General features: G+C 39.1%; 1 protein-coding gene across 1 annotated transcript in view; it reads right to left on the bottom strand.

Moving 5' to 3' along the window:
* Positions 1-27,646, bottom strand: part of RYR2 (ryanodine receptor 2) — a 728,853-nt gene that overhangs the window by 517,328 nt on the left and 183,879 nt on the right. Inside the window, exon 2 of the mRNA XM_073878937.1 lies at positions 15,835-15,954. Coding sequence (XP_073735038.1) covers positions 15,835-15,954 — 120 coding nt within the window. The remainder of the gene's footprint in view (positions 1-15,834; positions 15,955-27,646) is intronic.

The raw sequence follows: 27,646 nt of genomic DNA on the forward strand, positions 1-27,646 counted from the left end.
GTGTGTCGAGGTGAACTCCAGGTAGATTTTTCTCCAACTGGTTCCATCTGCCTTATAACTAGTAGATTTCTCTCCCAGATTTTAGATAGTTTTCCAGTCTTAGATTTCAGGGTTTTCTCAAGTTTTTATTTCAAGAAACATAGTGGGAATCAGCAGCTCAGTTTTGACTATAATGAGAATTCTTTAAAGTCTTTAAAAGATTCCAAGAATGAGTCCATAGCTCCTAAGACAATCTATCATTGTGGTATTATTCAAGTATCCCATAGGATGCTTCCTACTTGGGGGATTTCAATTAGGTCATCTTTGTCCTTTTGTATCACCACCCTTTCCTAACTGGGTAGCAGCATCAACGTATACTTAAGACACTAAGAACAACCATTTCCACACAGCTTACAAATTACAAGTTAACGAATAGTTCTACTCTGGCCATAAATAATAGGTTAAAAATTGGTAGGCATTTCCTCACGATGCTTCCATTCCAGCAGAACTTTGTGTAAGTACTCAATCGTTGAGTCTCCGTCAATTGGATAGTCAAAATTAGGATGTTTCCTTTCTGCCACACTTACCATTGCCTTGGTTTTCCTCTTAAAGTATTGGCAAAGAAATAATTATATAACTAAAACACAAGCATTTTGAGAAACAAACATGGCTACTGATCATTTATGTTCTTTCACAACCACGTTGGCCTTTTTCCTCCCTTTTGCCCAAGGCAAAATTCTGTGAAAATCATAATATAGTAAACAGAACAAAACAATGTTAATATTTATTTTCCTATAATTATATTAATCTTTAGAGGAAACATACTGAGAAACTACCATCTGTTGCTTAAAATGTTTCATAAACTTTATTTTTAAAGTGGATCTTCCTTACTTCATCCAGCATTTATTTTATACTGACATTTTTATTATTCAAAAATTTTCACTTGAATAAGAAGAACAGTTCATCTGGAATATCACAACTATTATGCATCATTAATATCCTAATGCATTATTTATAGTGGTGAATAATATCCTGAAATGAGAAGTCACTGAAGATAAAATATTGCTCTATCATGTTCCATTAAGGCAAAATATACTTTTAATTAAAGGGATGCCAGAGAAATTAGAAGAAATGGAAAGAGCTTTTGAGATTGTTCTATTGACAAGCCTCAACTTCCTTTTTGGAAGCCTGATTAAAAAAAAAATCAACAGTGTTGCTTTAATACATGCGGTGGCTATGGACCAGTCTTAGAAATATAGTAGCACTGAAGTATTAGGCTGAGACAAATCTTAAAAATTCTTATTTATCTCTGCCCTGAGTCCACAAAGAGTAACACCAGAAAACAATGCTTGTCACAATAAGAATTTTTTTTTAATAAATTTTCTCTTTTGGGAGACTCCATGACTGTTGACAAACGATTGACCTAAGACTATTACTGATTCTCTAAGTTAATATACACTTAAATTCGTACACACGTATGTGTGTGGGCAGGCCAAGTATCATTCCATACATGCGTATGTTTCAATATCCTTTCTAACTGGACAATATACATGAAGGCTATGGATACGTTCATTTTTATAACCACCTACTTTATGGATTTCTCTCATAAATCCATTTTGCAGTAGTTTTTCCACTGATTTTCTTGGAACTTTTAGGTAGATCATCAAGTCATCTGCAATGGTCTCTTCATATCCAAGCTTAAATCTCTAGGTCTAATTACATTGGCTCAAGCCTCCAACACACACATGGACAACAGAGAGATAGTGAATATCCTTAACTTATGCTTAATTCTGATCATGATTGATCCCCTGTAAATAAAGTATTGACTTTTCAAGTCCGTGTTTATAAAATAACAGTGAAGCTATCCACCAAACTCCTATTTTTATTAACTTCTGAAACATACACTCCGAATTTTGTCAAGTGACTTTTCCCTATTTTCAGAAATGTCCAAAAGATTTTTCTCCTTAGCACTACTAAGAATATTCTAATTATATATATATATTTTTGATATTGAGCCACCCTTGGATTCCTGGAACAAACTACTTGGTCATGGTATTTGTTTTAATGCAACATTGATTTCTTTAAAAAAATATTTTATTTCAGATTTCTGTATCAATATTCATAAGTGAAACTGATCCATAATTTTCCAAAATAATTTTTTTTAAGATTTTTAGAATCCATTTTATAACTTACTTGATGAAATTAATGTGGAGGTTTTCTTTCTATTCTAAATTGAATAATATACATAAGGGATAATCTGACTCTAGTGTATTTCCTGTCAGAAAATTCTTTTACTGATTTATCTGATAATTAGCCTGTTTAGACTTTCTGTGGTAAATTTAATATTTTCTAAAAGGTGATTCATTTCATGAAAATCCTCAAATCCACTTGCATATAATTGAGCAAATGGTCTCTTATGATTTAATTTCCTGTTTCTATCATTATGCCCTATCTTTATGAAACTTTTAATATTTGAATTTTGTGCTTTCTTTTGGATTGAATTAGCGGTTTGCCTATTAATTTTTTTTCCCAAAGAACCAATCTTTAACTCATCCACTTCCTTTTTCCTTTTTAATTCATCTTGTTGCATTCTTTTGTTTACTTTGTTATTTTTTCTAGTTTTTAATGTGGTTAAGTCATTTATTTTTTTCGGGTTTTTTTTAAGATTTTTTATTTATTTATTTGAGACAGAGTGAGAGAGCGAGCGAGCACGAGAGGGGGGAGGGTCAGAGGGAGAAGGAGACTCCCCGCCGAGCAGGAAGCCCCATGCAGGACTCGATCCTGGGACTCCAGGATCATGACTTGAGCCGAAGGCAGTCGTCGCTTAACCGAGTCACCCAGGCACCCCTATTTTTTTTGTTTTCATTGATATATAATTTGATGCTAAAATCTCTATTCTCATAGCTTCCTTAGCCGCGTCCCACATATTCTACAACCTCACGTATTCATTCTATGTTCAAGAAATTCTTCAATTTTATTTGATATTTCTACATTCACTGAACACTTAATACAGCGACTTGTTAATTCTTACATAGAAGGGACTTTTGTTGGGTTTTGGGGTTTTTTTTGAAAAATCAACTTCTAGTTTTATTTCTTTAGACTGTTGTTTTTATTATTGCTGCTCTTTGGAATTCACTGTTTTTGTGTATGTGTGTGTGACCTAATATATGGTCAATATTCTTTAATGTTTTATGTGAACCTTTTAAAAACGTGTACTCTGAGGTTCAGGTCTTGACATGTCTTTACAAGGTCGACCTCAGTGAGCATTTTTATACTAAGCATTTTACTTATTTTTTCTACCTGAAGTGTGTTATATCTCTTCTCTTATTAATTTGTACTCTATTCTCTTGGCATCTATAGTTTTTGGTTTGTGGAAGTGGTTTCTGTTACTGGGTGCATATACCTATGTAATCTTCACTGAGAAGTATACCCCTTAAAATTATTAGATATCCTTGTCTCTTTTCAAGGCTTTTGGTCTGAATTATGCCTTATCCAATAATGAGTTTGAGAAACTCACTTTATTTTTATTTGTGCTCCTTAGTATATCCTTGTCCATCCTTTTATTTGTACTTTCTGTATCTATTTCAGTAGATAATAATGTCACACTTGCCTTTGCTAATCAATCCTAAAATTTTAAGTTCTTATTTTAATAGGTCAGTCAAGTCCACTTACAGTTACTTATATGAAAGTTTCATGTAATTTTTGCAAACTCCCCCCACTCTTCTCCCATTTTTGGTAGTTGACCAACTTGACAGTGTTAAGCATAAACCCACTTCACGTGATGCTCTCTCCTTCAAAATCATGAGTCTCAACAACTTGAATAAATGCACATTGCTTGTTTCCAACCAGTCCTCCTGCCAGAGTCTCTACTGGAGCTCATTCTCCAGTAAATTCCTAAAGAAGGGCTCACAGAAACAATATCCCCAAATCTTTTCACATTCATAATAGTTTGTTTCTGGCTTTCACATGAAAAGTCAGTTTGGCTGGAATCCTTGACTCAGATTTCCTTGACTTTCTTGATATATTACTCCATTTTCACTTGGCATAAAGCACTGGTGTTATAAAAGCTGATGACAATGTGATCTCCTTTAAAAGTGACTTGTCTTTTTGCCTGGATTCAACAGATTTTTTTTTCTTTACCTTTAACGAATATAGTTTACTAAAATAATCTGTCCTGGCCAGCTAAGAAGTTGGTTTTCCGAGGTATGCACTATATATTTTCATTGTGTAGTTTCAAGCAAGTGTTCCTGAGCTTTCGTATTCTTCCCAGGGTCTTTTATTATAAGTACATTAGATGTTCTTCTAACATGTTCTGTTGTTCTTTTTTATAGGTAGACTTTTTTCCTTCTTTTTTTAAGTAGGCTCCATGCCCAGTATGGAGCCCAACACGGCTTGAACTCACAACCCGGAGATGAAGACCTGAGCTGAGATCAAGAGTCAGACACTCAACCAATTGAGCCACTGAAGAGCCCCCATAAACAGACTATTTTTTACAGATTTAGGTTCACAGCAAAACTGCATGGAAGGTACAGGTATTTTCCCATACACTCTCTGAATGCACATCTGCACAGCCTTCCCATTAACATCCCCCACCATAGTGGTACATTTGTTATGACATTGATGCATTTAATTGTCCAAAGTCCATAGTTTACATTAGGGTTTACTCTTGGTGCTGTACATCTTATGAATTTTGACAAATATATAATAACATGTATCCATCATTATATTATCATACAGAATAAATTTGCTGTTCTAAAAATCCTCCATGTTTCACCCTTTCATCCTTCCTGTCCTAACTTTCGGCAACCACTGATCTTTTCACTGTCTCTAGAGTTTTTTCTGTTCCAGAATGTCATATAGCAAGAATCATACAGTTCATAGCCTTTTCAGATTGGCCTCTTTCACTTATTATTAGGTATTTAAATTTTCTCCATGTCCTTTTGTGGCTTGATAGTTCATTTCTTTTTAATGATGAATATTCCATCATCTGTATATACCACAGTTTATTTATCCATTCATTTACTGAAGGATATCTTGATTGCTTCCAAGTTTTGGCAATTACGAATAAAGCTTCTATAAACAACTATGTGCAAGTTTTTTGTGTATGTAAGTTTTACAACTCCTTTGGGTAAGTACCAAGGAGCACAATCACTGGATTGTGGTAAGGGTATACTTAGTTTTCTAAGAAACCACCAAACTGTCTTCCAAAGTGGCTGAACCATTCCCCCTTCTTACAGATCGTAAGTGAGAATTCCCGTTGCTCCACGTGCTCACCAGCGTTTGGTGTTGTCAGTGTTCTGGAATCTGGCCATTCTAATGGGTCTAGTGGTATCTCGTTTTCATTTGCACTGCCCTAATGATGCATCATGTGCAACATTTTTTCATGTGCTGATTTGTCATACACATATCTTCTTTGGCGAGGTGCTTGTTAAGGTCTTTGGCCCATCTGTTAGTTTGTTTATTTCCTACTTTTGAGTTTTAAGAGTTCTTTCGATATTTTGGCTAACAGTCCTTTATCAGAAGTATCTTTTGCAAGTTTTGTCTCCCAGTCTGAGGCTAATCTTCTCATTCTTTTGACATTGTCTTCCCCAGAGCACGGGTTTCTAATTTTAATGAAGTCCAGCTTACCAATTTCTTTCATGGGTTGTACTTTTGCTGTTTTATCTAAAAAGTCATCGCCATATCTAACATTACCTAGGTTTACTATTATGGTATTTTCTAGGATTTTATAGTTTTGTATTTTAAAGTCTACGATCCATTTCGTGTTAATTTTTGTGAAGGGTATCATGTCTGTCTAGATTTTTTTTATTTTTGCACTAAGGTGTCCAGTTATTCCAGTACCACTTGTTAGAAAGACTGCCTTTGTTCCATTGTATTCCTTTTGCTCTTTTGACAAAAATCAGTGACTGTATTTGTCAGTCTATTTCTAGACTCTATTCTGTTCAGCTGATCTACTGGTATATTCTTTCACTAAGACCACACTGTCAATCTTTAATACTCTAGTTTTTAAGACAACTTTGTTTTCTCCTTCAATATTACCCTGTCTATCCTGGGTCTTTGGGTGCTCCAAATAAACTTAAAAAACTGTCAATATCTGCAAAATAACTTGCTGGGATTTTGATAGGCATTGCATTAAATCTACAGATCAAGTCTGACAGAACTAACATTTTGATAATACTGAGTCTTCCTATCCATGAACATAGAATATCTCTCCATTTATTTAGTTCTTCTTTGCTATCTTTCACCTGAGTTTTACAGGTTTTATCTTACAGATCTTGTAATATTTTCTTAGGTTTATAACTAAGTTTTCTTTGCTTTTTTTTTTGCATTCTAAGATAAATGGTATTGTATTATTTTATTTTCTTTTATTTAAGGATTTTATTTATTTGAGAGACAGAGCAAGAGAGCATGAGCAGAGGGTGGGGCAGAGGGAGAAGCAGGCTCCCTGCTAAGCAAGGAGCCTGATGCAGGGCTTGATCCCAAGACGCTGGGATCATGACCTGAGCCTGAGGCAGACACTTAACGGACTGAGCCACCCAGGTGCCCCAAGGTATTGTGTTTTAAATTTCAAATTCTAGTTGTTCATTGCTGGCATTCAGGAAAGCAGCTGACTTTTGTGTATTAAATTTGTATCCTGCAACACTGCTGTAACTGCTTATTTAGTTGATTCTTTCAGATTTTCTACACAGATAAGCAGACCATCTGCAGTTATATTTCTTCGTTCCCCATCTGTATGCCTTTTTTCTTTTCTTTTTTTTTTAAGATTTTATTTGAGAAAGAGAGTGCACAAGCACAGGATTGGTGCAGAGGGAGAAGCAGACTCCCCACTGAGCAGGGAGCCCCATGCAGGGCTCAGTCCCAGGACCCCAGGATCATGACCTGAGCTGAAGGCAGACGCTTAACTGACTGAGCCACTCAGGTGCCCCTTCTCTTTCTTATCTTAGTGCATTAGCTAATACTTCCAGCATAATGTTGAAAATCAGTGGTGAGAGCAGCTTTTTTTTTTATGTTAATCACCATACATTATATCATTAGTTTTTGATGCAGTGTTCCATGATTCATTGTTTGTTCATAACACCCAGTGCTCCATGCAGAACGTGCCCTCCTCAATACCCACCACCAGGCTAACCCATCCCCTCACCCGCCTCCCCTCTAGAACCCTCAGTTTGTTTCTCAGAGTCCGCAGTCTCTTTGTTTCTGATCTTAGTGGGAAAACTTCAAGCTTCTAAGATGTTAGCTATAGATTTTCTATAGTCTTCATGAAGTTGAGAAAGTTCCCCTCTATGCCTAGTTCACTGAGAGTTTTTAGCATAAATGGATGTTGGATTTTGTCAAATTCTATTTCTGTACCTAATAATATGATCCTGTGATTTTTCCTTTTTTCCTTTATAGGGCTTGATTTTTGAATTTGAACCAACCTTGCTTACCTGGGATAATAAATCCTACATGGTCATGGCATATAATTCTTTTTATACACTGTTGGTTTCAATTCGTTAATTTTATTTACATTTATGTTTATGAGAGGTATTGGTCTGTAGTTTTTTTTTTTTCCCCTTGTATTTGTCAGGTTTTGATCTTAGAGTAATCTTGGCCTCAGAGAATGAGTTAAGTATTTCTTTTGCTTCTATCCTCTGAAAGAGCTTATCGTTAACTCATATAGTTTCTTCTTTAAATGTCTGATGGAAGTCACAAGTGAATCCATCTGGGCCTGTTGCTTTTAGTACGGAAAGTTATTAACTGTTGATTCAATTTAATACTATAAGCCTATTCAAATTGTATCTTCTTCTGTGCATTTTGGCAGATTGTGTCTTTCAAGGAATTGGTCCATTTCACCTAGTTTATGAAATTTGCGGGCACAGATTTATAATATTGCTTTATTATCTACTTAATGTTCGTGGGATCTATAGCGATGTCTCGTTTCTGATATTAGTAATTTGTATTCTTTTTTTTTTTCTTAATTAGCCTGGCTAGAAGCTTATTGATTTCATTGATCAATGAAATGGCTTTTTTTATTGATTTTCTTTGATTTTCTGTTTTCAGTTTCATGGATTTCTGCTCTAATTCTCTTTCTTTTCTTCTGCTTACTTTGGATTTAATTTGTTCTTCTCTTTCCAGTTTCCTAAGATGGGAGTTTAGATTACTGATTTCAGATCTTCCTCTTTAATAGATGCACTCAGTACTTTACATTTCCCGCCCCCCCAAATACTGCTTTTGCTGCAGCTCACAAATTTTGATAGGTTGTGATTTCATTTTCATTTAGTTCAAAATATATTTTTTATCATAGGTTTATTAACCATGTGTTATTTAAAAGCATGTTAATCTCCAAGTATTTTGGAAATTTTCTCCCTTTCTATTTTAATTCAGGTGTTGTCTGAGATCAGATATTGTAGGATTTGTTCTTTTAAATTTGTTAGGTTGTATGTTATGGCCCAGAATATGGTCTATCTTGGTGAACGTGTCCATCTGAGCTTGAGAAAAATGGGTATTCTGCTATTGCTGGGTGAAGTAAACCATGCATGCCCATTATATCCAGTTGATTGACAGTGTTGTGTAGTTCAATTATGCCCTCACTAATTTTCCGCCTTTTAGGTCTCCCCATTTCTGATAAAGGGGTGTTGAAGTGTCCACCTGAGACAATGCATTCATTTATTTTTCCTTGTAGTCCTTTCAGTTTTTGCCTCACATGCTTTGATGCTCTGTTGTTAGACACATACATGGTAAGGACTGTTATGAGAACAGATTCCTTTATAATCGTGTAATGCCCTTCTTTATCCCTGATAACTTTCCTTACCTTGAAGGCTAATATTCCTTTATTATTATTATTATTATTATTATTGTTAGCATGATATATCTTTCTCCATCCATTTGCTTTTAACCTATGTGTCTTTATATTTGAGGTGAGTTTCCTGTAGGCAAGAAACAGGTGGGTGTCATTTTTGATCCAGTCTGACAAGCTCCGTCTTTTAATTGATTCACTGAGATCACTAATGTTCAAAGTAATAACTGATATAAGTGGATTAAGATCTACCATATTCGTTTATGTTTTCTATTTGTTGCCCTTATTCTTATTGTTTCCACTTTTGTCTTCCACTCTTTTTCTGCCTTTACTGGCTTTAACTGAACATTTCACATGATTTTATTTTCTCTCCTTTACATAAAAGTTATACTTTTTTTGGTTTACTTTTTAAAAAAGTGGTTTTCTTAGAGTCTACAATATGCATTTACAACTAATCCAAATCCACTTTCAAGTAACATTATACTCAAAGTCCATGGATAGTGGACATACCGTATAACAAAATAATCCTAATTCATCTCTCTCATCCTTTGTAGCACTGCTGTTATTCATTTCACTTGTATGTAAGCATACACAGGCAAATACAGCGTTGCTGTTATTACTCCGAGTGAACTTTTATCTGTTATATCAATTAAGAAAAATAAAATTTTAGTGTTACCTTCACCAATGTTTCCTTCCTTCTTAATGTGAACTCAAGTTTCTGAGCTTCCTTCTTGCTGAAGAGCTTTTTTCAACATTTCTTCTAAGTCACTTCTACTGGCAACAGATTTCTTTGATTTCTGAGAAAGTCCTTTCTCCTTCACTCTTAAAGGGCAATTATGCAGGATACAGAATTCTAGGTTGATAGCTTTTCCCTCCCAACATTTTTAATATTTCATTCTCTTCTTGCTTCCATAGTTTCTAAAAAATTGGATGTGATTCTTATCTTTGTTCTTTTATAGGTAAGTTGTTTTTTCCTCTAGCTTCTTTCAGGATTTCTTCTTTACCTTCAATTTTCTGTGCCTTGAAAATGATATGCCTACATGTAGTGGGATTTTTGCATTCATCCTTCTTGGTGTTGTCTTAACTTCCTGGATCTGTGGTTAGATGTAGGACATGAACTTGCAGAAATTCTCAGTCATTCTTGTTTCAAATATTTCTTCTATTCCTTTCTTCATGTTTCTAGAGGTCTTTTGTAGTTGTCCTACAGTTCTTGAATATTCTGTCTTTTTTTTTTAATCCAATCCTTTTTTATTTTCCTTTAATTTTCAGTTTTAAAGGTTTCTATGGAGATATCCTCAAACTCACAGATTCTTTGCTCAGCCGAGTCCAGTCTAATAATAAGCCACCAAAGGCATTCTTAATTTCTGTCAGTGTTTTTGTTCTCCAGCATTTCTTTTTTCTTTCTTTGAATTCCATCTCTGCTTACATTGCCCATCTGTTTTTGCAGGCTATTTTATGAACTGGAGCCTTTAGCATATTAATCATGGTTGTTTTAAATTCCTGGTCTGGTAATTCCCACACTGCTGCCATATCTGAGTCTAGTTCTGATCCCTGCTCTGTCTCTTCCAACAGTGTTTGTTGCCTTTTAGTATGTGATTTTTTCCTTGATAGACACACAGGATGTTTTGGGTAAAGGGAATTGCAGGAAACAAGCCTTTAGTAATGCGATGGTAAGATATGGAAGGAGGAAGTGTTTTATGGTTCTATTAAGTCTCAGTCTCTCAATGAGCCTGTGCCTCTGGATTGTGAGCTTCACAGGTTTCTCAGTTTCCACCTCCCCTTAGGTGGGACGGGATGGCGAGAGTGGGCTGGACTTGGGTATTTCCTTTCCCCCAGTTGGGTTAGACACTGACACTATCCCAGCAGGTTGCATTCTAGCAAAACAGTCTCTCTGGAGGGCAGACCTTGTTAAGAACATAATACTCTGGATTATTTCAAAATGGTTCTTTTTCCCCTCTCCCTGGCAGAAGCACAAGGGAATTTTTCTCCAACATTTGCTGTGAGAACCTGGTAGAACCCCAGGAGGTAAGACTCCCAAAAGCGTGGGGCGCCCTGCATAGTTGGATCCCCCTGGATTTTCTAACTCTTAGAGTTGTCCGCACTGAGCTTCCAGCAACTCGTCAGTTCCAATTCAGGTTTCCCCACCCAGCACTCGTTCCTGCAGCGGTTGCTGCTCATGTGAGCTGTGATTCTCTGCACCTGCCTGCCAGTCTCTTCAATTTGGGAGGTACAAGTTTGCCCTGTGACCTCATGGATCTGAGAAGCATTGTTGATTTTTCACTTTGCCCAACCTTTTACTTGTTAGGACAGAGTGGTAACCGCCAAGCATCTGACATGCTGGATAGGAACCTGGAAGTTTCCCACATGCATTTATCTCTTCATTTCCTTTGTGTGTGTATATATATATATAGGATATGTATATATATGCAATACATATTTATATATAATATATTTTTACAAGGTTTTCACTTTTCCATCTTCTATTATTCTTAAGGCATTACCCGTGGGTTTATATACTCTCGTGTCCTTTCTAGTTCAGTCTCCATTTCTAAAGTTAGTTTCTCCGTGATTTTTATTCCATCCTGTTAGCTTTTAGCTCTTTTCAAATCTTTCTCTTCTCTACTCACCTTTTTTCTGAGTATATAATCTATGCTGTTCCCTCAGAGCAGCTCTCTTCTCTGAATTTCTTTTAGTTCATTTTGGAACATCATGTAACAGTTTTAAGTCTGATGGACTTGTATTGCCTATATTACTACTATGCTCCTTGTTCTGTCTCTTTGACATATAAAATTACATATACATATATAAATTAAATGTAAAAGATAACTGCAAATAATTATGTAAATAAATACAAATTAGATTACTCCACTCATTGTTCTACCTAAGTTACACATAATTACATATAATTATATAGGTATACCTAATGGCTTTATATATAGTATAATTATATGTACACATGTATAGTATCATATAGTATTTAAAATACATAAATTATAATTTATATAATTATGTATGTATATATAGTGGTTTTATATATTGTATAATTATATGTATATAACATATGGTATAATTATATGTATATTATATTGTATGTGCAGTATACATAGGTAGATATTTATATAAAATAAAAAAACACCAACCAGGAACAGAATTATGTCTACAGGCAATAAAGACATAGCAGATAAACAGATAAAACTGGAAGGAACTTGCTCATAGAAAAGGAGGGTGGGTCAGGACAGCTTCTGTAGCTATGTGGCTCCCGAGTAACATATTCCTCGGCTTTCACCCAGTATTCAAAACACAACCACTCTCGGGCACCCGGGTGGCTCAGTTGGTTAGGCGACTGCCTTCGGCTCAGGTTATGATCCCAGAGTCCCGGGATCGAGTCCCGCATCGGGCTCCCCGCTCGGCGGGGAGTCGGCTTCTCCCTCTGACCCTCTTCCCTCTCGTGCTGTCTCTCATTCTCTCTCAAATAAATAAAATCTTAAAAAAAAAAAAAAAATTCTTTATGAGATCTCTCGGCTCTGTTTCCCTCCCTCCCCTCACCTGATACATCTCTGTCCTTAGCCCCTGCTCAATCCATACTCGATTCGCAATCATTTCTCCTCAAAGCGAGGCCTGTCTAGAAGGGGGCTTTAACAGGTTCGTTTCAAAAGTCATAGGCCAAGACCGCTGCAGAAACACCGGTTCATCTTTACCATGTCTCCCTCGTCCCCTCCTGGTTTCAGGGGCTGTTTCCACACTGGCCCACCATGTCCTCCGGGAGTACGTGTAACTGATTTTTGGACACGACAGAAACCAGGCTGCCTTTCCTCCACTTTCTGCAATACACGTCTGGACACCCTACGTGGGGATAACATGTCATCTAGTTTACTCTAGATCCTACGTTGTCTGTGCACGTGGGGTTCTGCAGTCTTCCAGGCCCTCACTGCTTTTATGTCCGGATTCGCGGAGATGAGAACCTACACTTCTCTGATAACTTCTCATCTCCCCTCAAAATTTTAATGGTAACAAGGGCGGTCTGTCTGAAAGGGACTAGGTTCCTAAAAGCAAAAGTCCAACGTCTCTATCACAAAAGACAGAAAATGAAAAGTCATTCATATAAAGAATGCAAAGTATCTATGATTACAATTTACGAATGAGTAACTGAAACATATCGTCAGGTTTGACGTTTGCACGTTCTACAGGAAAACGTATGCTGGAGTTATGAACCATCCTCTTTCAGGCAGAAATCTGCATGAAGAGCTGTCCAGGAACATGAAACAGTTTTCTGAAAAAGGCAGTCCTGCCTTTGATTAAAAGATTCTGTAGCTTAAGACATGTCTGGGATCATTTCCAGGAACACATATATAATTTACTGTGACTGACTACTCACTGCCACCAATAACTTCGTTCTCTCCACCGTTTTAATAAATGCAGAAGACAACAAACTTGGGGGCGGGGGGAGAAGAGGGACCATCTCCCGTTTTCCACCAATGAAACTCAAATCCAGATATATCTGCATAAAACACATCTGGACCCAGGCTTACATATTTTATTATTTTTTTAAAGATATAATTTATTTATTTGACAGAGAGAGACACAGCGAGAGAGGGAACACAAGCAGGGGGAGTGGGAGAGGGAGAAGCAGGGGCCCTGCCAAGGAGGGGGCCCACTGCAAGGCTCAATCCCAGGACCCCGGGATCATGACCCAAGCCGAAGGCAGACACTCAACGACTGAGCCACCCAGGTGCCCCCAGGCTTACATATTTTAAGCATGAACTGAGATCCAGAGTTTTGACTCTCTGTAATTATAGAAAATTAAAAGTCTATAAAAGATATAATTGGGCTACTAACGGTGGTCCCCTTTCAAACTCAATGATCCACTTAATTTTGTGGATGACTTACTGGTTCAAGGCACTGTGCCTGGTACTAAGCAATAAGAGATAAGAAAATAAATGAGATATGCTCTGATCCTCAGGGAATTCAGAAGCTGGTGTATGTATCTGAGAGCAGGTGAGAAAGTGGTGCAGGTATTATACAGAATTAAGCCCAACGGCCAACATAACAGAAGTATAAACAAAGCACTTAAGAAGGGCAGAGAACAGAAGTCAGGGATCTCGGAAGAAAGCAACGCAGAAGAGGGACTATTTGAAATAGGCTTTGAAGGACAAGCAGCATTTCAGCCAGCTAAGTACAGGAAAGACACACAGCACAGGGACAACAAAAGCAAATGGAACTATGAAAAAAAACAAACAAACAAACAATGACATAGTAAGGAGTTTTCAAGTAAGAGTGTATTTATGTTGTAAGAACTTACAAAAAAAAATAAAGTTCAAATAGGTTTACTGGACTTCAGTTGCTATTCATTCTATGCCTGATCAACATTCTCAGTATCTCATCCTCCATGCAAACTTTCAAAGATGCTAGAAAAGAATAAAATAGGATGGTAACAAAAATGGTCAAAGCGGTCAGTTTGCTAGATCATCATCAGTTAACAGTGAGAGTGTCACGTAACCCTCGTAGGAAGGAACCAGCTTCAACGGATGCCTAGCCCTAATCAATGCCTTGATTGACGCATGATGTGCCTGCTACAAATCAGGAGCATTCGCTTTTAGTATTGGAAAACAACTCTCACATTAAAGGAACAAGAGAACAAGAGCCAGCATAGCGTTCAACATAATGTGAAAATCAAAAACCAGCCAGCTAAATGGTGCCTGGTTCGAGGCACTACGGAATATCAGAAACCACAGGGAATGTGCTAAATGTTAAAATGCTTAATATCTCCATCTTAAGAATACTTTTCACAACTAACACCTATCACCGTAATTTGTACAAAGAGAATGCTCAATAAATACTTGTCAAATCAAAAATAAATCTAACCCACGCTATAAAACACATAATGTTTTGCCACCCACTATTACAATGTTAATCATGTTACCTGGCATTGAATTATCATAATAAATGAATCATATGTATACATTGCTCAGTATTTTTTCACAGAATAACCAAGGAGGTACTGTGGTATAAAGGAAAGAATCAGGGATTTGAAGCCAAAAGGCCAAGGTGTAAGCATGAAAAGCCATTGCTAATACTGTGGCTTTGAATCACATTAAGCCTTTTAGGCACAGAACCTGACCTCTATTAGGTTCCCACGTCCCCACCTGTACAATGAATTTGACAGCAAGAACTATACACACTCTTACAGCAGCCGCTGAACGAGACTGTCTGTCAAAGGACTCCACAGACCAAAAAAGTGCTACAGAAAAGATGACTACATGGACTGACTTCTGGTTGACTTCCTACCTATGACACGTCTTCCTCTTTCCCTTCCTCCACACAGTCGGATCTTTCAGCACATCGTGTACGTCCCCAAGGCATGCTGTCAATCTCCCCCAAGCCCCCCACCATCACTCTAGTCCGAAGAACCAGCAGCTCCCATCCGGATTTCCATCTCCCTGCTTCCATGCTTGCTCTCTCAACATCCTCCATCACATAAGAGCCAAGATGATCTTTGCAATGTCTACATCAAATTGCACCACTCACCGGTTCCAATGGCCTCCCTTCACCCTAGAGCAAAACCTCAATTCCTGGCCATGGCCTCGAAGGCCTCCATGACCAGTCCCAGTTGAGGAGAACTAACTAGGGGCCCCTACATTACGTGGTTCCTCTTTCTGCAATGTTCCAGAATACTCAGGACGGCTCACTCTCTCTCTCACTTCATTCCAGATTGCTCAAGTTTCACTGCCTCAGAAAGCCTTCCGCAAACATCCTTTGTGAAAGGGTGAGTCCTTGCTCCATCACTCTATACCCTATTGTTCTGCTTTCTCCATAGCCCTGAGTTCCAAAATCACACTACTTATTTACTTGTTTACTAAACACCATGGGGGTGAGAGCTCGGTCTCATTTTTGTCAACAATCTTCTCTGACTTGCAAAAACTAGAGGCTCAACTAGAAATCTGCTTAATGAATGGTAAGCACATTTTTCAAATCCCCTTCAGTTTCTCTGTTCCACACACGATAACAGAGCGCCCATAAATAACTCCGATACCACTAGTAAAACCCGAATACTTGAAAGGCCTCAAAAGGCTTTATCCCACCTTGGAATTCGAAGTGGACTCCAAGAAACAAAGTCGGTTGCCAAACCCTTCTGCAGCCAAACACAGTTTCTGTTGTTCCTTGTGGATGGTTGCGGTGCACTGCAGAACCACCTCGTCATCCTGCAGAGGGGGAGGAAAAGAGAAAAAGAAAGTGAGGTTCGACATGACTCGACAGTCTAAATCAGACCTAGAAGACTTATTCTAGCACCTACTAAAAATCAGAGAAAAAGGTAACAACAACTGTCCCCCCCCCCACAAAAAAAAAAAAAAGAAAAACCCGACAGAATCAATCCCTCGAAAATTTTCCCTTGTAAATAAGGTAAGGTGGAAGGAGGAGAAAGAGCTGATTACCACTCCGGCAGTCAACAGTTTCCTCACTATCATTACTGATCCCCAGAGGCAACCCACATGAGCAATGGTAAAATACAGAATCTCCACGTTAGCACTCTTGCACGCAGTTTTAATCATCAAAATTACCAAGAAATTGTCTGACATCAAGTGTCATCAGGACCAGCACCAGTTCCAACAGCAGATGCGCACAGCGCTCCAAAACCAGCACAGGATGCCAGGTCAAGAACAGAACACCTGGGTTCAAATCGATCTGAAAAGTCGTCTCAGCTCATCCACACATTGTTCACATTTCAAAGGACCCTTGGGTGCTTAAAAATGTGCAGAGAGAGACGAGCTGCTAGTTCAGTCCTGTGAAATCCACACTGGTTTCCAATTAACTAAGCAGCGTTATAGGGCAAGTTACGCCAGGGAAAAGATGATACATGGGACGACTCAGTGTAGGCAGCATGAGGACAGCAAGAAGCATGGACTTGAGACTCGGCAACAGCTCGAGCTCGACTGCTATCACGGCTCTGTCATCGGCAGGTTAAAGATCCTAGACAAAGCACTGAATCTCTAAGAGGACAAGGTAAACGAGTCACACAGAGACTGATATGAAGACGGGGCTCAATACAGTAAGTGGTAGATAGCATTGTCATTTTTAAACAGAGTATCTCACTTTAACAAGTTCTAAGTAGCCACTGCCTAAACAGTCTAACCTCTTGACACTTAAAGCAGTCCAAAAACAAATACATTCATTGACCCTTTTAATTAGAATGGGAGAGAAAAGGGACAATCAAGTATAACCTAGAAGACCCTCATCATGGAAGAACGGCAGGCAGAGTAGGGGTGAGGAGATGTGATAAAAATTCAAAAGCAGAAAACAAGCCTTTCGGGTTGACCCAAAGAATATGCTGTATCAAATGGAAAAGTACAACTCCAATCTGCATTTAAAACCTTTATAATACTACGTATTTGTTTTCTTTCCTACACGGTGCAGCAATAAGTAATAGCTGGCTTACAGCACCAGTCACAGGCAAAGTCCAATCTCTTAATAATCACCTCCCAACTCTCCCTCCAGGTGCTCATTAATTTCCAGCGAACATTCAATTGTTACATTTAAGAAGTCATCCGCTAAAAAAAAAAAAAAAAAAAAAAAGCATTATTTTCATATAACAAGCACATCTGAATATTAATTCATGCTCCGCATGGCTATAATAAAAATAATGAAGGGTTTTTGTTGCTTAAATAATCTGCAAAATCAAAGATATATTTTGCTTTCCACATGTGGAGCCTAATAACAAAGAACCGAATTGTGTCGATGTGCTCATTGCCTTACCAAATCCCACCAATTTTTTACTATCTTGTCTCACTCACCCTCTGGAACTAACTCGAGCATGCAAACTGCACTCTTGGGTAAAATGGGCTCCTCTGGATAGTGGAGACCATCTAAATTCCATTTAGTAAATAATTACTTTAATGCACTCATTAAAGACAGTTTGAGAATGAGAATTAAGAGAAAATAGAAAGGTATAAGACAGGCGAGAATAACGTGCTACCCAGGAAGCCCCCAAAAGAAGAGGGGGCACATCACATTTGCCGAGAAGTATAGTGTATGTCGGCCTTGGCATTAACTGATTTATTCTTCACCACAACCTGTGATGTAAAGATTATCCCCACATAGACAGACGAGGACAATGAGGCTCAAGGTAACTTGTTGCTCACAGAGAGGGCCGATCATACATATGTCTAGGAACTGGTCATTCAACCTAATTTATCTGAATCTGAAAGTCCTCAGCCCCACGCTGCTTCTAGAAGCTCAACTGATTTTTTTTTACGTTTGTTATCTAGAAAAGTACCTCTCACCTTTAATGTGCATCCAATCACCTGCTGAAGTGCAGATTCTGGTTCTGTCGGGCTTGGGTGGGGCTGATTCTGCATTTTCAACCAGTGGATCCGAGGAGCTAGGATCCCCAGTGGGTCCCAGAAAGGACAGAGATCCCAAGAGACAGGTGAGCAGGCTCTTATAAGAGCTTGGAGGCAATCAGTAACAGCTGAATTTTAAAGCAAGTGTATACTTTGGACAGAACCAGAAATGAGAGCACACGTGGAGATGCTCATTAATATGTGGTCCATACCAACCATGTTAGGGAAGGGAATATAAATAATATACTGAACTACCCTACTAAGTTTATAAAACCAACTCACTTGTGCCAAGTGTCCCTTTAATCTAGTGCCTTAACACTAGATTATTGTGTGATGGAGTGTCTGGCCACAAAGCCACATGAAGTTCAAAAGCACTCTGCCACACAAGGAGAGAAGGCGCTAACTACAACCTTCAATCACGATTCCGCTTTGAATGATAGAACCTAGCCTGACGTACTTATAAGGCTTTTTCCAGTTTACCTGGGAGCGGTTTTCATTTTACATTCCAGTAAGCAGAGGGTTTCTTTCTGACAGAAACTAAAATATACTCAGCATTGGATGGACCAAACACCAATTCATAAATACCTGCCAGTCCCCTTTAATTAACCCATCATTGATCTCGAAGCATCATTTTTCTCCAGAACCACTCTGGTTCTTGAGAGCACACTGACTATGCATTGGAAAAGCCTCAGTAAGTAGTTTTTTTCTTATAACCCATGTGCAGTAAATCTGGTTTTCGCCAACGTGTACATGTGCGCATACGGATCTAGTTACACACATACACATACATGAAATATCTTTTCTATTCTAAGAACAGAGACTAAGCACAGCCTCATACTGATGGGATCCAGAGAGTTAACACTATTAAGGTAACAGAACAGTAAGGCTATAGGTTAAAATGTGTCTCTTGGGTCATAAGGCTTCTGAATTAGTCTCTGCCACCCAGCCTGAGGTCCAGGCTCCTAACGTCTCTTTTCCAGGCTTCACATTTTAATTCCATGTACCAGTGGTATACCAGAGTGCCAAAATGCACACAGTGGCCATCACTTTTCCAGCCTTAGTCCACAAGAACTAAAATCTTCCTCCAATATTAACCTTTCAGTATTGTTTTTTGAGTCCTCATGTCTTAGGTCTAGTACCTAGGGCTACAAATTTTGATTCAACTCACAAGAAATCCTATTCCATAACCAAAATGCTACAAAAGTATATTCTGCCTACATTCTATTATTTCATTTTTTAATTTCAAAGTCTGTTAGTTAAAGGCAAATGACTAGCATGAAAAGATACTAGAACTTTCCTGGAAATACTTGAACTTACACCATTGCCCATTTTATATAAAACAAACTGGAAAAAATAAAGTTACTAGTTTTTGTTTTTTAGTTTTTGTCTTTTTGTTTTGTTTTTACAAATTTAGAATAAAATAAAATGTAAAAAAAAAATTCTAGGAGAAACTTCCTGAACTTTGTGAAGATAAAGTGCTATCTGGCTTACGATCCCCAAGATCCTATAGATTCTATGCCAAATCCAGCAATTTCAAATCCATCAATTTCTCACCACACCAGCTACCGTCATCTCTTGGTTATTATCTTCAAAACCCAACAAATAGTTTTCCACACTGCAAACTCCCTTCCAATGGTGTTTCACCTCAAGGTCACCCCATCAACCTGACTGTAATGTTCCCTGGCTTAAAATCTTTTAATGGCTTCCCATTGCTCTGAGGAAAAAGACCAAAGGACTCTAGTCTACAAGGCCCCACACTGCATAGAAAAGTACCAGCTTGACATTTCCTCCAACCAACCTTCCTTCCTTCCTTCGTTCATTCCTATGCTCCTACAGGACTTTGCACATGCAATTAAACCCTTTCTCTCTCCTCTAGTTAAGATGTATTCATCTTTCAAATCTTAACTCCAGCATCCATTCCTGAGGTGGGCCTTCCCTGACCCACCAGGCTGCATCAGTTTCTTTGTTTCGTGCTCCTATACCACTTATATTCCTTCAGCTTAAATAACTGAATTCATCATGACATTATTAAATTACAGTGCCTAACACTGCCCTGGGCAAATATAACATACTCAGTAAAGGATTATCTTAATCCACTTTATGATTGCTCATAAATATGTGTTGCCATGCTGACAAATTGAGTTGCTTTTTAGAATTGCCAAGGTAAGACCCCACCTTCCCAATTAAAGCTACCATGATAGGATCCCATTACGTGATTTTCTGGTTCTATTCAGCCAGGAAATAGGGCAGTATTTGAGGAAAATTGCTCATCCTATTATATTTATGACAAATTTTAATGGATTGTAAACATCTGTGGCATCAATATAAAACCCAATGGGATTACTGGGGGAAAAAAAGCAGTGTAGCCCCTCATTTCCCCATAAACATAATAAAACTTTGGTTACAACTCTTTCCATACACAATCTAAGCAAATCAAACATACTGTCCTCTTGAAACGTCAAGAAATGTTCTTCACAACTCAGGTCATTAAAAAGTCCCTCAAATCATACCAAGGACCTTTCTTAGATGCTTATAATGCTCGTCTTTTGAAATATTTATCCACATCTAGACCTTCTGCAACTTGTCTTCTCCCACGGTTAGGTCTTAATAATTTTTCCTCAATTGGTTCCAACTCAAAAAGCTCACTATATGTATTGTATCCTATGGCTACTGGTCAAGCAGGTCAGATTGAATTCCATAGAAACCAGGTGTCCACTGAAAATAAGTGTTTTGGGATGCTTGGGTGGCTCAGCTGGTTAGGCATTGGACTCTTGATTTCAGCTCAGGTCGTGATCTCATGGGATCAAGCCCCACCACGGGCTTCGCACCGAACATGAAGCCTGCTTGGGATTCTTTCTCTCTCCTTCTCTCTCTTTATTTGCCCCTGCCCACCCCATGCACACACACATGCTCTCTAAAAAGAGAAAAGCACTTCAGTTAAAACCCAAGCAATCACATCATCCAATTTAGATATAGTAAATGCTCCATAAATACACGCTGGATTGAATTTATTTTTGTTGAAAGGCTCTTGTACTCTTCCTGTGACCTGACAACTCTTTAGAACAGAGATTAATGCTGCATTCCAGGCAATTCTGTGCTGAGTAAATAAGACATGATTTCTAGAACAAATGCTGCCAAGTCTGCTGGAATAGTACAACATGGGAAATAATTATCAAACGACAGCAGTAGCTTCTTTCAGACATTCATTTATCATTTAATAAATATTTACTGAGGATCTAATATGTAATAGGATATGTCCTAAGCACTTGAGATAAATCACTGTATAAATCGAAGATCCCTGAACTCATTAGGCCTGCATTCTGGTAGGGGAAGAGGAAGAATAAACAAAAACACCACAAACTTGTAAATTACATTAAAGGCAAAAAGTTCTATGGAAAAAAAAAAAATGGTACAGTTTAAGGGGGATCAGGAGTGCCCCAGTGGTGGGAAGGTTGAAATTATGAAGAGAATTGTCAGGCCTCATTGAGGGGATGACTTCCAAGCAAGACTTGAAGCAGGGAGGGAGAATGGACTGAAGGTTGAGGGATGGCCAATGAAAGTCCCCAAGGCAGGAGAGCATCAAGCATGTTCAAGAAAACGGAGGATTTCCTTGTGGCTGGAAGAGAGTAGTCAGAGGGAGGAGGGTGCGAGGTAATAGGTGGGACCAGATCATGAAAGGCCTTGAGCCCAGTGTCAGATTTTTGGCTCCTACTGAGGGAATGGGAAATCCACTGGGTGGTGTACTAAATCCACACTGCAGGGAAACAAGGAAGCAGACTGACCTAAAGGGGATGACTTCAGCCAATCAGGTGAGAGGAAGGTGATTCAGATGAAGGTGTAGCAGTGGAGGTGGACCGAAGTGAGCCAATTCTAGACACATGCTGCATTTACTGAGTGCCTCCTATACTCCAGAACTGTGGTAAGTGGTCACAAGTTTGTCTCCCTATACATCATCATCGCATCTGGCTTTTCTGGCAAATGGCCAAATAAAATGTTATCTCTAGTATGTTTTTCTTACGGCAAAAATGTGGTTATCAGAACAAATCAGTTAAGACAAAAAAAAGGGGGGGGCTATTTTTGGTCTTGTACCAAGTTTATATTCATTCATTTAAAAAAAAAAAAAGCCTATCCTCAGTTTGCTCATTAGAACCATAAAAATGACCATGCAAAGCAATCTTTGGGAATATTTATGATTGTACCATGATCTTTAAAAATTTTTGTCCAAACCTTAGAAACTCTTACCATCAGTTACAAAAGTACCAAGAAATGAAAAAAATAGTCAACTATTTAGCCCCCTATAATCTAAAACATTAGAAACACGGATTAAGGTGTTTTTGTTCTTTGTAAAACCCTTATCAAGGGCAGTCTGAACAGGGCCCGCCTCATCCTTCCCATGAGCACCTCCTCCATGTCTCGGCAAACATTCATACTCCATCTGGATCATTCCCAGCATTTTCCAGAGTTTAATGTGAATTCCTTAACCAGTGTCACTTCTTCTGGGACATCTCCATCCTCTCTGTCACAACCACGTTCCTCATTTCTGTCAATAAGGTCACCTTCACTCCGTCCCTCTGGCTGCACATCTACGGTTTCTCAAGGGGCAACCTTGTTCGCACTCCCACACTGGGATACCGCTTCTACGATTCCACTTACGTTCCATCAGAATTTCATTTCCAGGGTTCCTACTTTTTCTTTACTGCCCTTTCATTTTTCAATGGCCAATTCCCACTTATCCATGTTCCGGAAATGCCCCAAGCCTTGCTCACAGGGAGACGAGGAGGTAATGACTGCACCAGGTGTGGTCTGTGTGGGACGTGAAGAACAGACGTGCAGTGACGAATCACCACAGGCTTGAAAGAAGCGCTGTGACTGGTCACTGATCATGACGTCCATCTGGTATGTATTTGATGGCAATTCAGACACTCAAGAGCTAGCAGTGAAATCTGTGCTTTATGCAGTTACTCACAGTTGATGTATCATGGTAAATGAAATCTGAACCATAATGTTGGGGTACTGATGCCATTTAACCAAACCCGCCAACTGAAACTGTGCCTATGATAAGCATGCAAGGGGTCACCGATGTTTGAGAACCTACTAAAGGTATAGCAATTTGAACATATTATCAAGGTTGAAGCAGCAGGATTTGCTGACAAATTATATGAAAAGAAAATCCAGAAAGCTACTATTTCAGAAATTGTGGTTCTACATCTGGACAAAAATGAAATTGTCACACTAGAAGGAAACCCTATAAATAAAATGAATGCAGAAGAGCCTTCAACCACAGATATTAACCTTTATGCCCACCCGGAAACGCAGATAGGAGGACACCCTATGACTATATTCTTGGTATAAGAACCTTCAGTCATCATTCAGCCCTAAAAAGTACATTTTTACTCAGCCATCAGAAAGGATGAATACCCAACTTTTGCATCAACATGGACGGGACTGGAGATTATGCTAAGTGAAATACGTCAAACAGAGAAAGTCAATTATCATATGGTTTCACTTATTTGTAGAACATAAGGAATAGCCTGGAGGACATTAGGAGAAGGTAGGGAAATCGGAGGGAGAGACGAACCATGAGAGACTAGGGACTCTGAGAGACAAACTGAGGGTTCTAGACGGGAGGGGGGTGGGGGATGGGTTAGCCTGGTGATGGGTATTAAGGAGGGCACGTTCTGCATGGAGCACTGGGTGTTATGCACAAACAATGAATCATGGAACATGATATCAAAAACTAATGATGTAATGTATGGTGACTAACATAATAAAATTAAATTTTTAAAAAGTACATTTTTTAATTCACACTAGTAAAAATACACTAAGAGGTCAGCAGAGCAAGATGGCAGAGGAGTAGGAGACCTGGATTTCGTCTGGTCTCAGGAATTCAGCTGAATAGGGATCAAACCATTCTGAACACCTACGAACTCAACAGGAGACCGAACAGGAGAGTAGCAACAACTCTGAACAGAGAAGCGACCACTTTCTGGAAGGCAGGACATGCGGAGAAGTGAATCCGAGGCGATATTCAGGAGGATAGACGGCGGGGGAGGGGCCTCCATCGGTCGCTTCTGGCAAGTGCTAGAGCCGCGGAGCACAAAATCGGACCTTTTAGAAGTCGGCTCCGCGGAGGGACGTCGCGCCAGTGGCTAAGCGGGGGTGGAACCCTCGGGGACAGTGGGGTCTCAGGACCCTTGGGGTCACAGAAAGACCGGGGGTGCCTGAGTGCGCCAGAGCTCCCAGGGATCGGAGCGGGGAAGCTGGCTGCAGAGACGGAGCCGAGGCGCGGACTCTCAGCTCGGGGTGGCCATAAACTGTGATCCGCGGCCCAGTCGGGCCACTGCTCCTCCAGCAGGGACCCAACAAGCGGCAGAGCCGGGGAGACTCCCCTTCCTCCCCCAGGAGGAGCGGTGCGGGAGCGCACCGCAGGGATCTGCTGGGTTTGGAGACTCCACACGGGGTCCGGTGCCAGAGATAGCAACGCTCGGTCACAGGCCGGGTGAGCACGGAGTGCGGCCGGAGACCGGGGACACGGAAGTGACTGCTTTTCTCTGGGGGCACACTGAGGAGCGGGGCCCCGAGTTCTCAGCTCCTCCGGGTGGAGATGGGGAGGCCACCATTTTCACCCTGATCCTCCAAAGCTGTACTGAGAGCTTGCAGGGAACAAAAGTTCCTGAGAGCAAACCCGAACAGCTTGCTTAGCCCAGACGGACAAGGGCGGGGCAATTCCGCCTCCGGCAAAGACATTTGGGAACCATGGCAACAGGCCCCTCCCCCAGAAGATCAGCACGAACAGCCAGCGAGCCAAGACCAAGTTTACCGATCAAGGAGAACGGGAGAACTCCAGCGCTACGGGAATACTGCACAAAGAATTCATGGCTTTTTTTTACTATGATTCATTAGTTTTTCAAAGTTAATTTTTTAACTGTTTTTTTTAATTCTTCTTTTTCCCTTTTTTAACATCTTATCAATCCCTTTTTTAAAAAAACATTTTTTATTTTTCATTTTTAGACTCATATTTTATCCCTTCATAGTAGTTACCCTTATTTTTGGCATATATATATATATAAGTTGTTCTCTCTTTAAAATTTTAAGATACATTTTCTTCTAACAGATCAAAATATACCCTATATCACTAGTGCATGGCTTGGTTCTAGTCTCCTGCCTGATCACATTCTTTTTTTTTAAATCGTCTTTCTTTTTTCAAACAACTTCTTATCAATTCCTTTTATAAAATCTTTTATAATTTTTATTTTTACAGTTATCTTCCATCCCTCCATTGTATCAACCCTTATTTTGTACATCTGTGTCTTTCTTCAAAATTTTAGGAGGCACTTCTAACAGACCAAAATATGCCCAAAATCTAGTGTGTGGCACTGATCTATGCACTAGCCTGATCATATTTGATCATATTCTGGTTTTTTTTGTATTGTTCTGTTTTGTTTTTATCTTTTTCTTTTTCTGTTTTTTTTTTTCTCTTTCTTTTTTCTTTCTTTCCCTTTCTTTTCCCTGGTTTCAGGTCTTTTCTGATTTGTATACAGTATATTTGCTGGGGACGTTGTAAACCTGTTAGCATTTTGTTCTCTCATTCATCTATTCTCCTCTGGACAAAATGACAGGATGAAAAAAATCACCTCAGCAAAAAGAACAAGAGGTAGTACCATCAGCCAGGGACCTACTCAATACAGACATTACTCCGATGTTGGACCTAGAGTTCAGAATCATGACTTTAAAGATACTAGCTGGGCTTGAAAAAAGCGTGGAAGTTATTAGAGAAACACTTTCTGGAGAAATAAAAGAACTAAAATCTAACCAAGTCGAAATCAAAAAGGCTATTCATGAGGTGCAATGAAAAATGGGGGCACTAACTGCTAGGATAAATGAGGCAGAAGTGAGAATCACCGATATAGAAGACCAAATGATGGAAAATAAAGAGGCTAAGAAAAAGAGAGATAAACAACTACAGGATCACGAGGGCAGAATTCGAGAGATAAGCGATACGATAAGACAGAACAACATTAGAATAATTGGGAACCCAGAAGAAGAAGAAAGAGAGAGAGGGGCGGAAGGTATGTTGGAGCAAATTATAGCAGAGCACTTCCCTAATGTGAGGAAGGAAACAGGTATCAAAATCGAGGAGGCACAGAGAACCCCTCTCAAAATCAATAAAAAGAGGTCAACACCCCGACATCTAATAGTAAAACTGACGAGTCTCAGAGACAAAGAGAAAATCCGGAAAGCAGCTCGGGAGAGAGATATGTAACCTACAATGGTAGAACTATTAGATAGGCACCAGACCTATGCACAGAGACGTGGCAGGCCAGAAAGGACTGGCATGAGATCTTAAAAGCACCAAATGAGAAAAATATGCAGCCAAGAATACTATATCCAGCTAGGCTCTCATTAAAAATTGAAGGAGAGATCAAAAGCTTCCAGGACAAACAAAAACTAAAGGAATTTGCAAACACAAAACCAGCCCTACAAGAAATATTGAAAGGAGTCCTCTAAGCAAAGAGAGAGCCTAAAAGCAGCATAGATCAGAAAGGAACACAGACAATATACAGTCACAGTCACCTACAGGCAATACAATGGCACTAAATTCATGTCTTTAAATAGTTACCCTGAATGTAAATGGGCTAAATGCCCCAATCAAAAGACACAGGTTATCAGATTGGATTAAAAAACAAGACCTATCCTTATGCTGTCTGCAAGAGACTCATTTTAGACCCAAAGACACCCCCAGATTGAAAGTGAGGGGGTGGAAAACCATTTACCATGCTAATGGACACCAAAAGAAAGCTGGGGTGGCCATCCTTATATCAGACAAATTAGATTTTAAAACCAAGACTGTAATAAGAGATGAATAAGGACACTCTATCCTACTTAAAGGATCTATCCAACAAGAAGATCTAACAATTGTAAATATCTATGCCCCTAACGTGGGAGCAGCCAGTATTATAAGGCAATTAATAACCAAAGCAAAGAAACACATTGACAACAATACAATAATAGTGGGGGACTTTAACACCCCCCTGACTGAAATGGACAGATCATCTAAGCAAAAGATCAACAAGGAAATAAAGACTTTAAATGACACACTGGACCAAATGGACTTCACAGACATATTCAGAACATGCCATCCCAAAGCAATGGAATACACATTCTTCTCTAGTGCCCATGGAACATTCTCCAGAATAGATCACATCCTAGGTCACAAATCAGGTCTCAACCGGTACCAAAAGATTGGGATTATTCCCTGCATATTTTCAGACCACAATGCTTTGAAACTAGAACTCAATCACAAGAGGAAAGTCGGAATGAACTCAAATACATGGAGGCTAAAGGGCATCCTACTAAAGAATGAATGGGTCAACCAGGAAATTAAAGAAGAATTAAAAAAATTCATGGAAACCAATGAAAATGAAAACACAACCGTTCAAAATCTTTGGGATACAGCAAAGGCAGTCCTGAGAGGAAAGTATATAGCAATACAAGCCTTTCTCAAGAAACAAGAAAGGTCTCAAATACACAACCTAACCCTACACCTAAAGGAGCT

This window comes from Callorhinus ursinus, unplaced genomic scaffold, assembly GCF_003265705.2.
Source record: "Callorhinus ursinus isolate GAN/ISIS: 27379988/994484 unplaced genomic scaffold, GSC_fseal_2.0 scaffold32, whole genome shotgun sequence".
Taxonomy (NCBI): domain Eukaryota; kingdom Metazoa; phylum Chordata; class Mammalia; order Carnivora; family Otariidae; genus Callorhinus; species Callorhinus ursinus.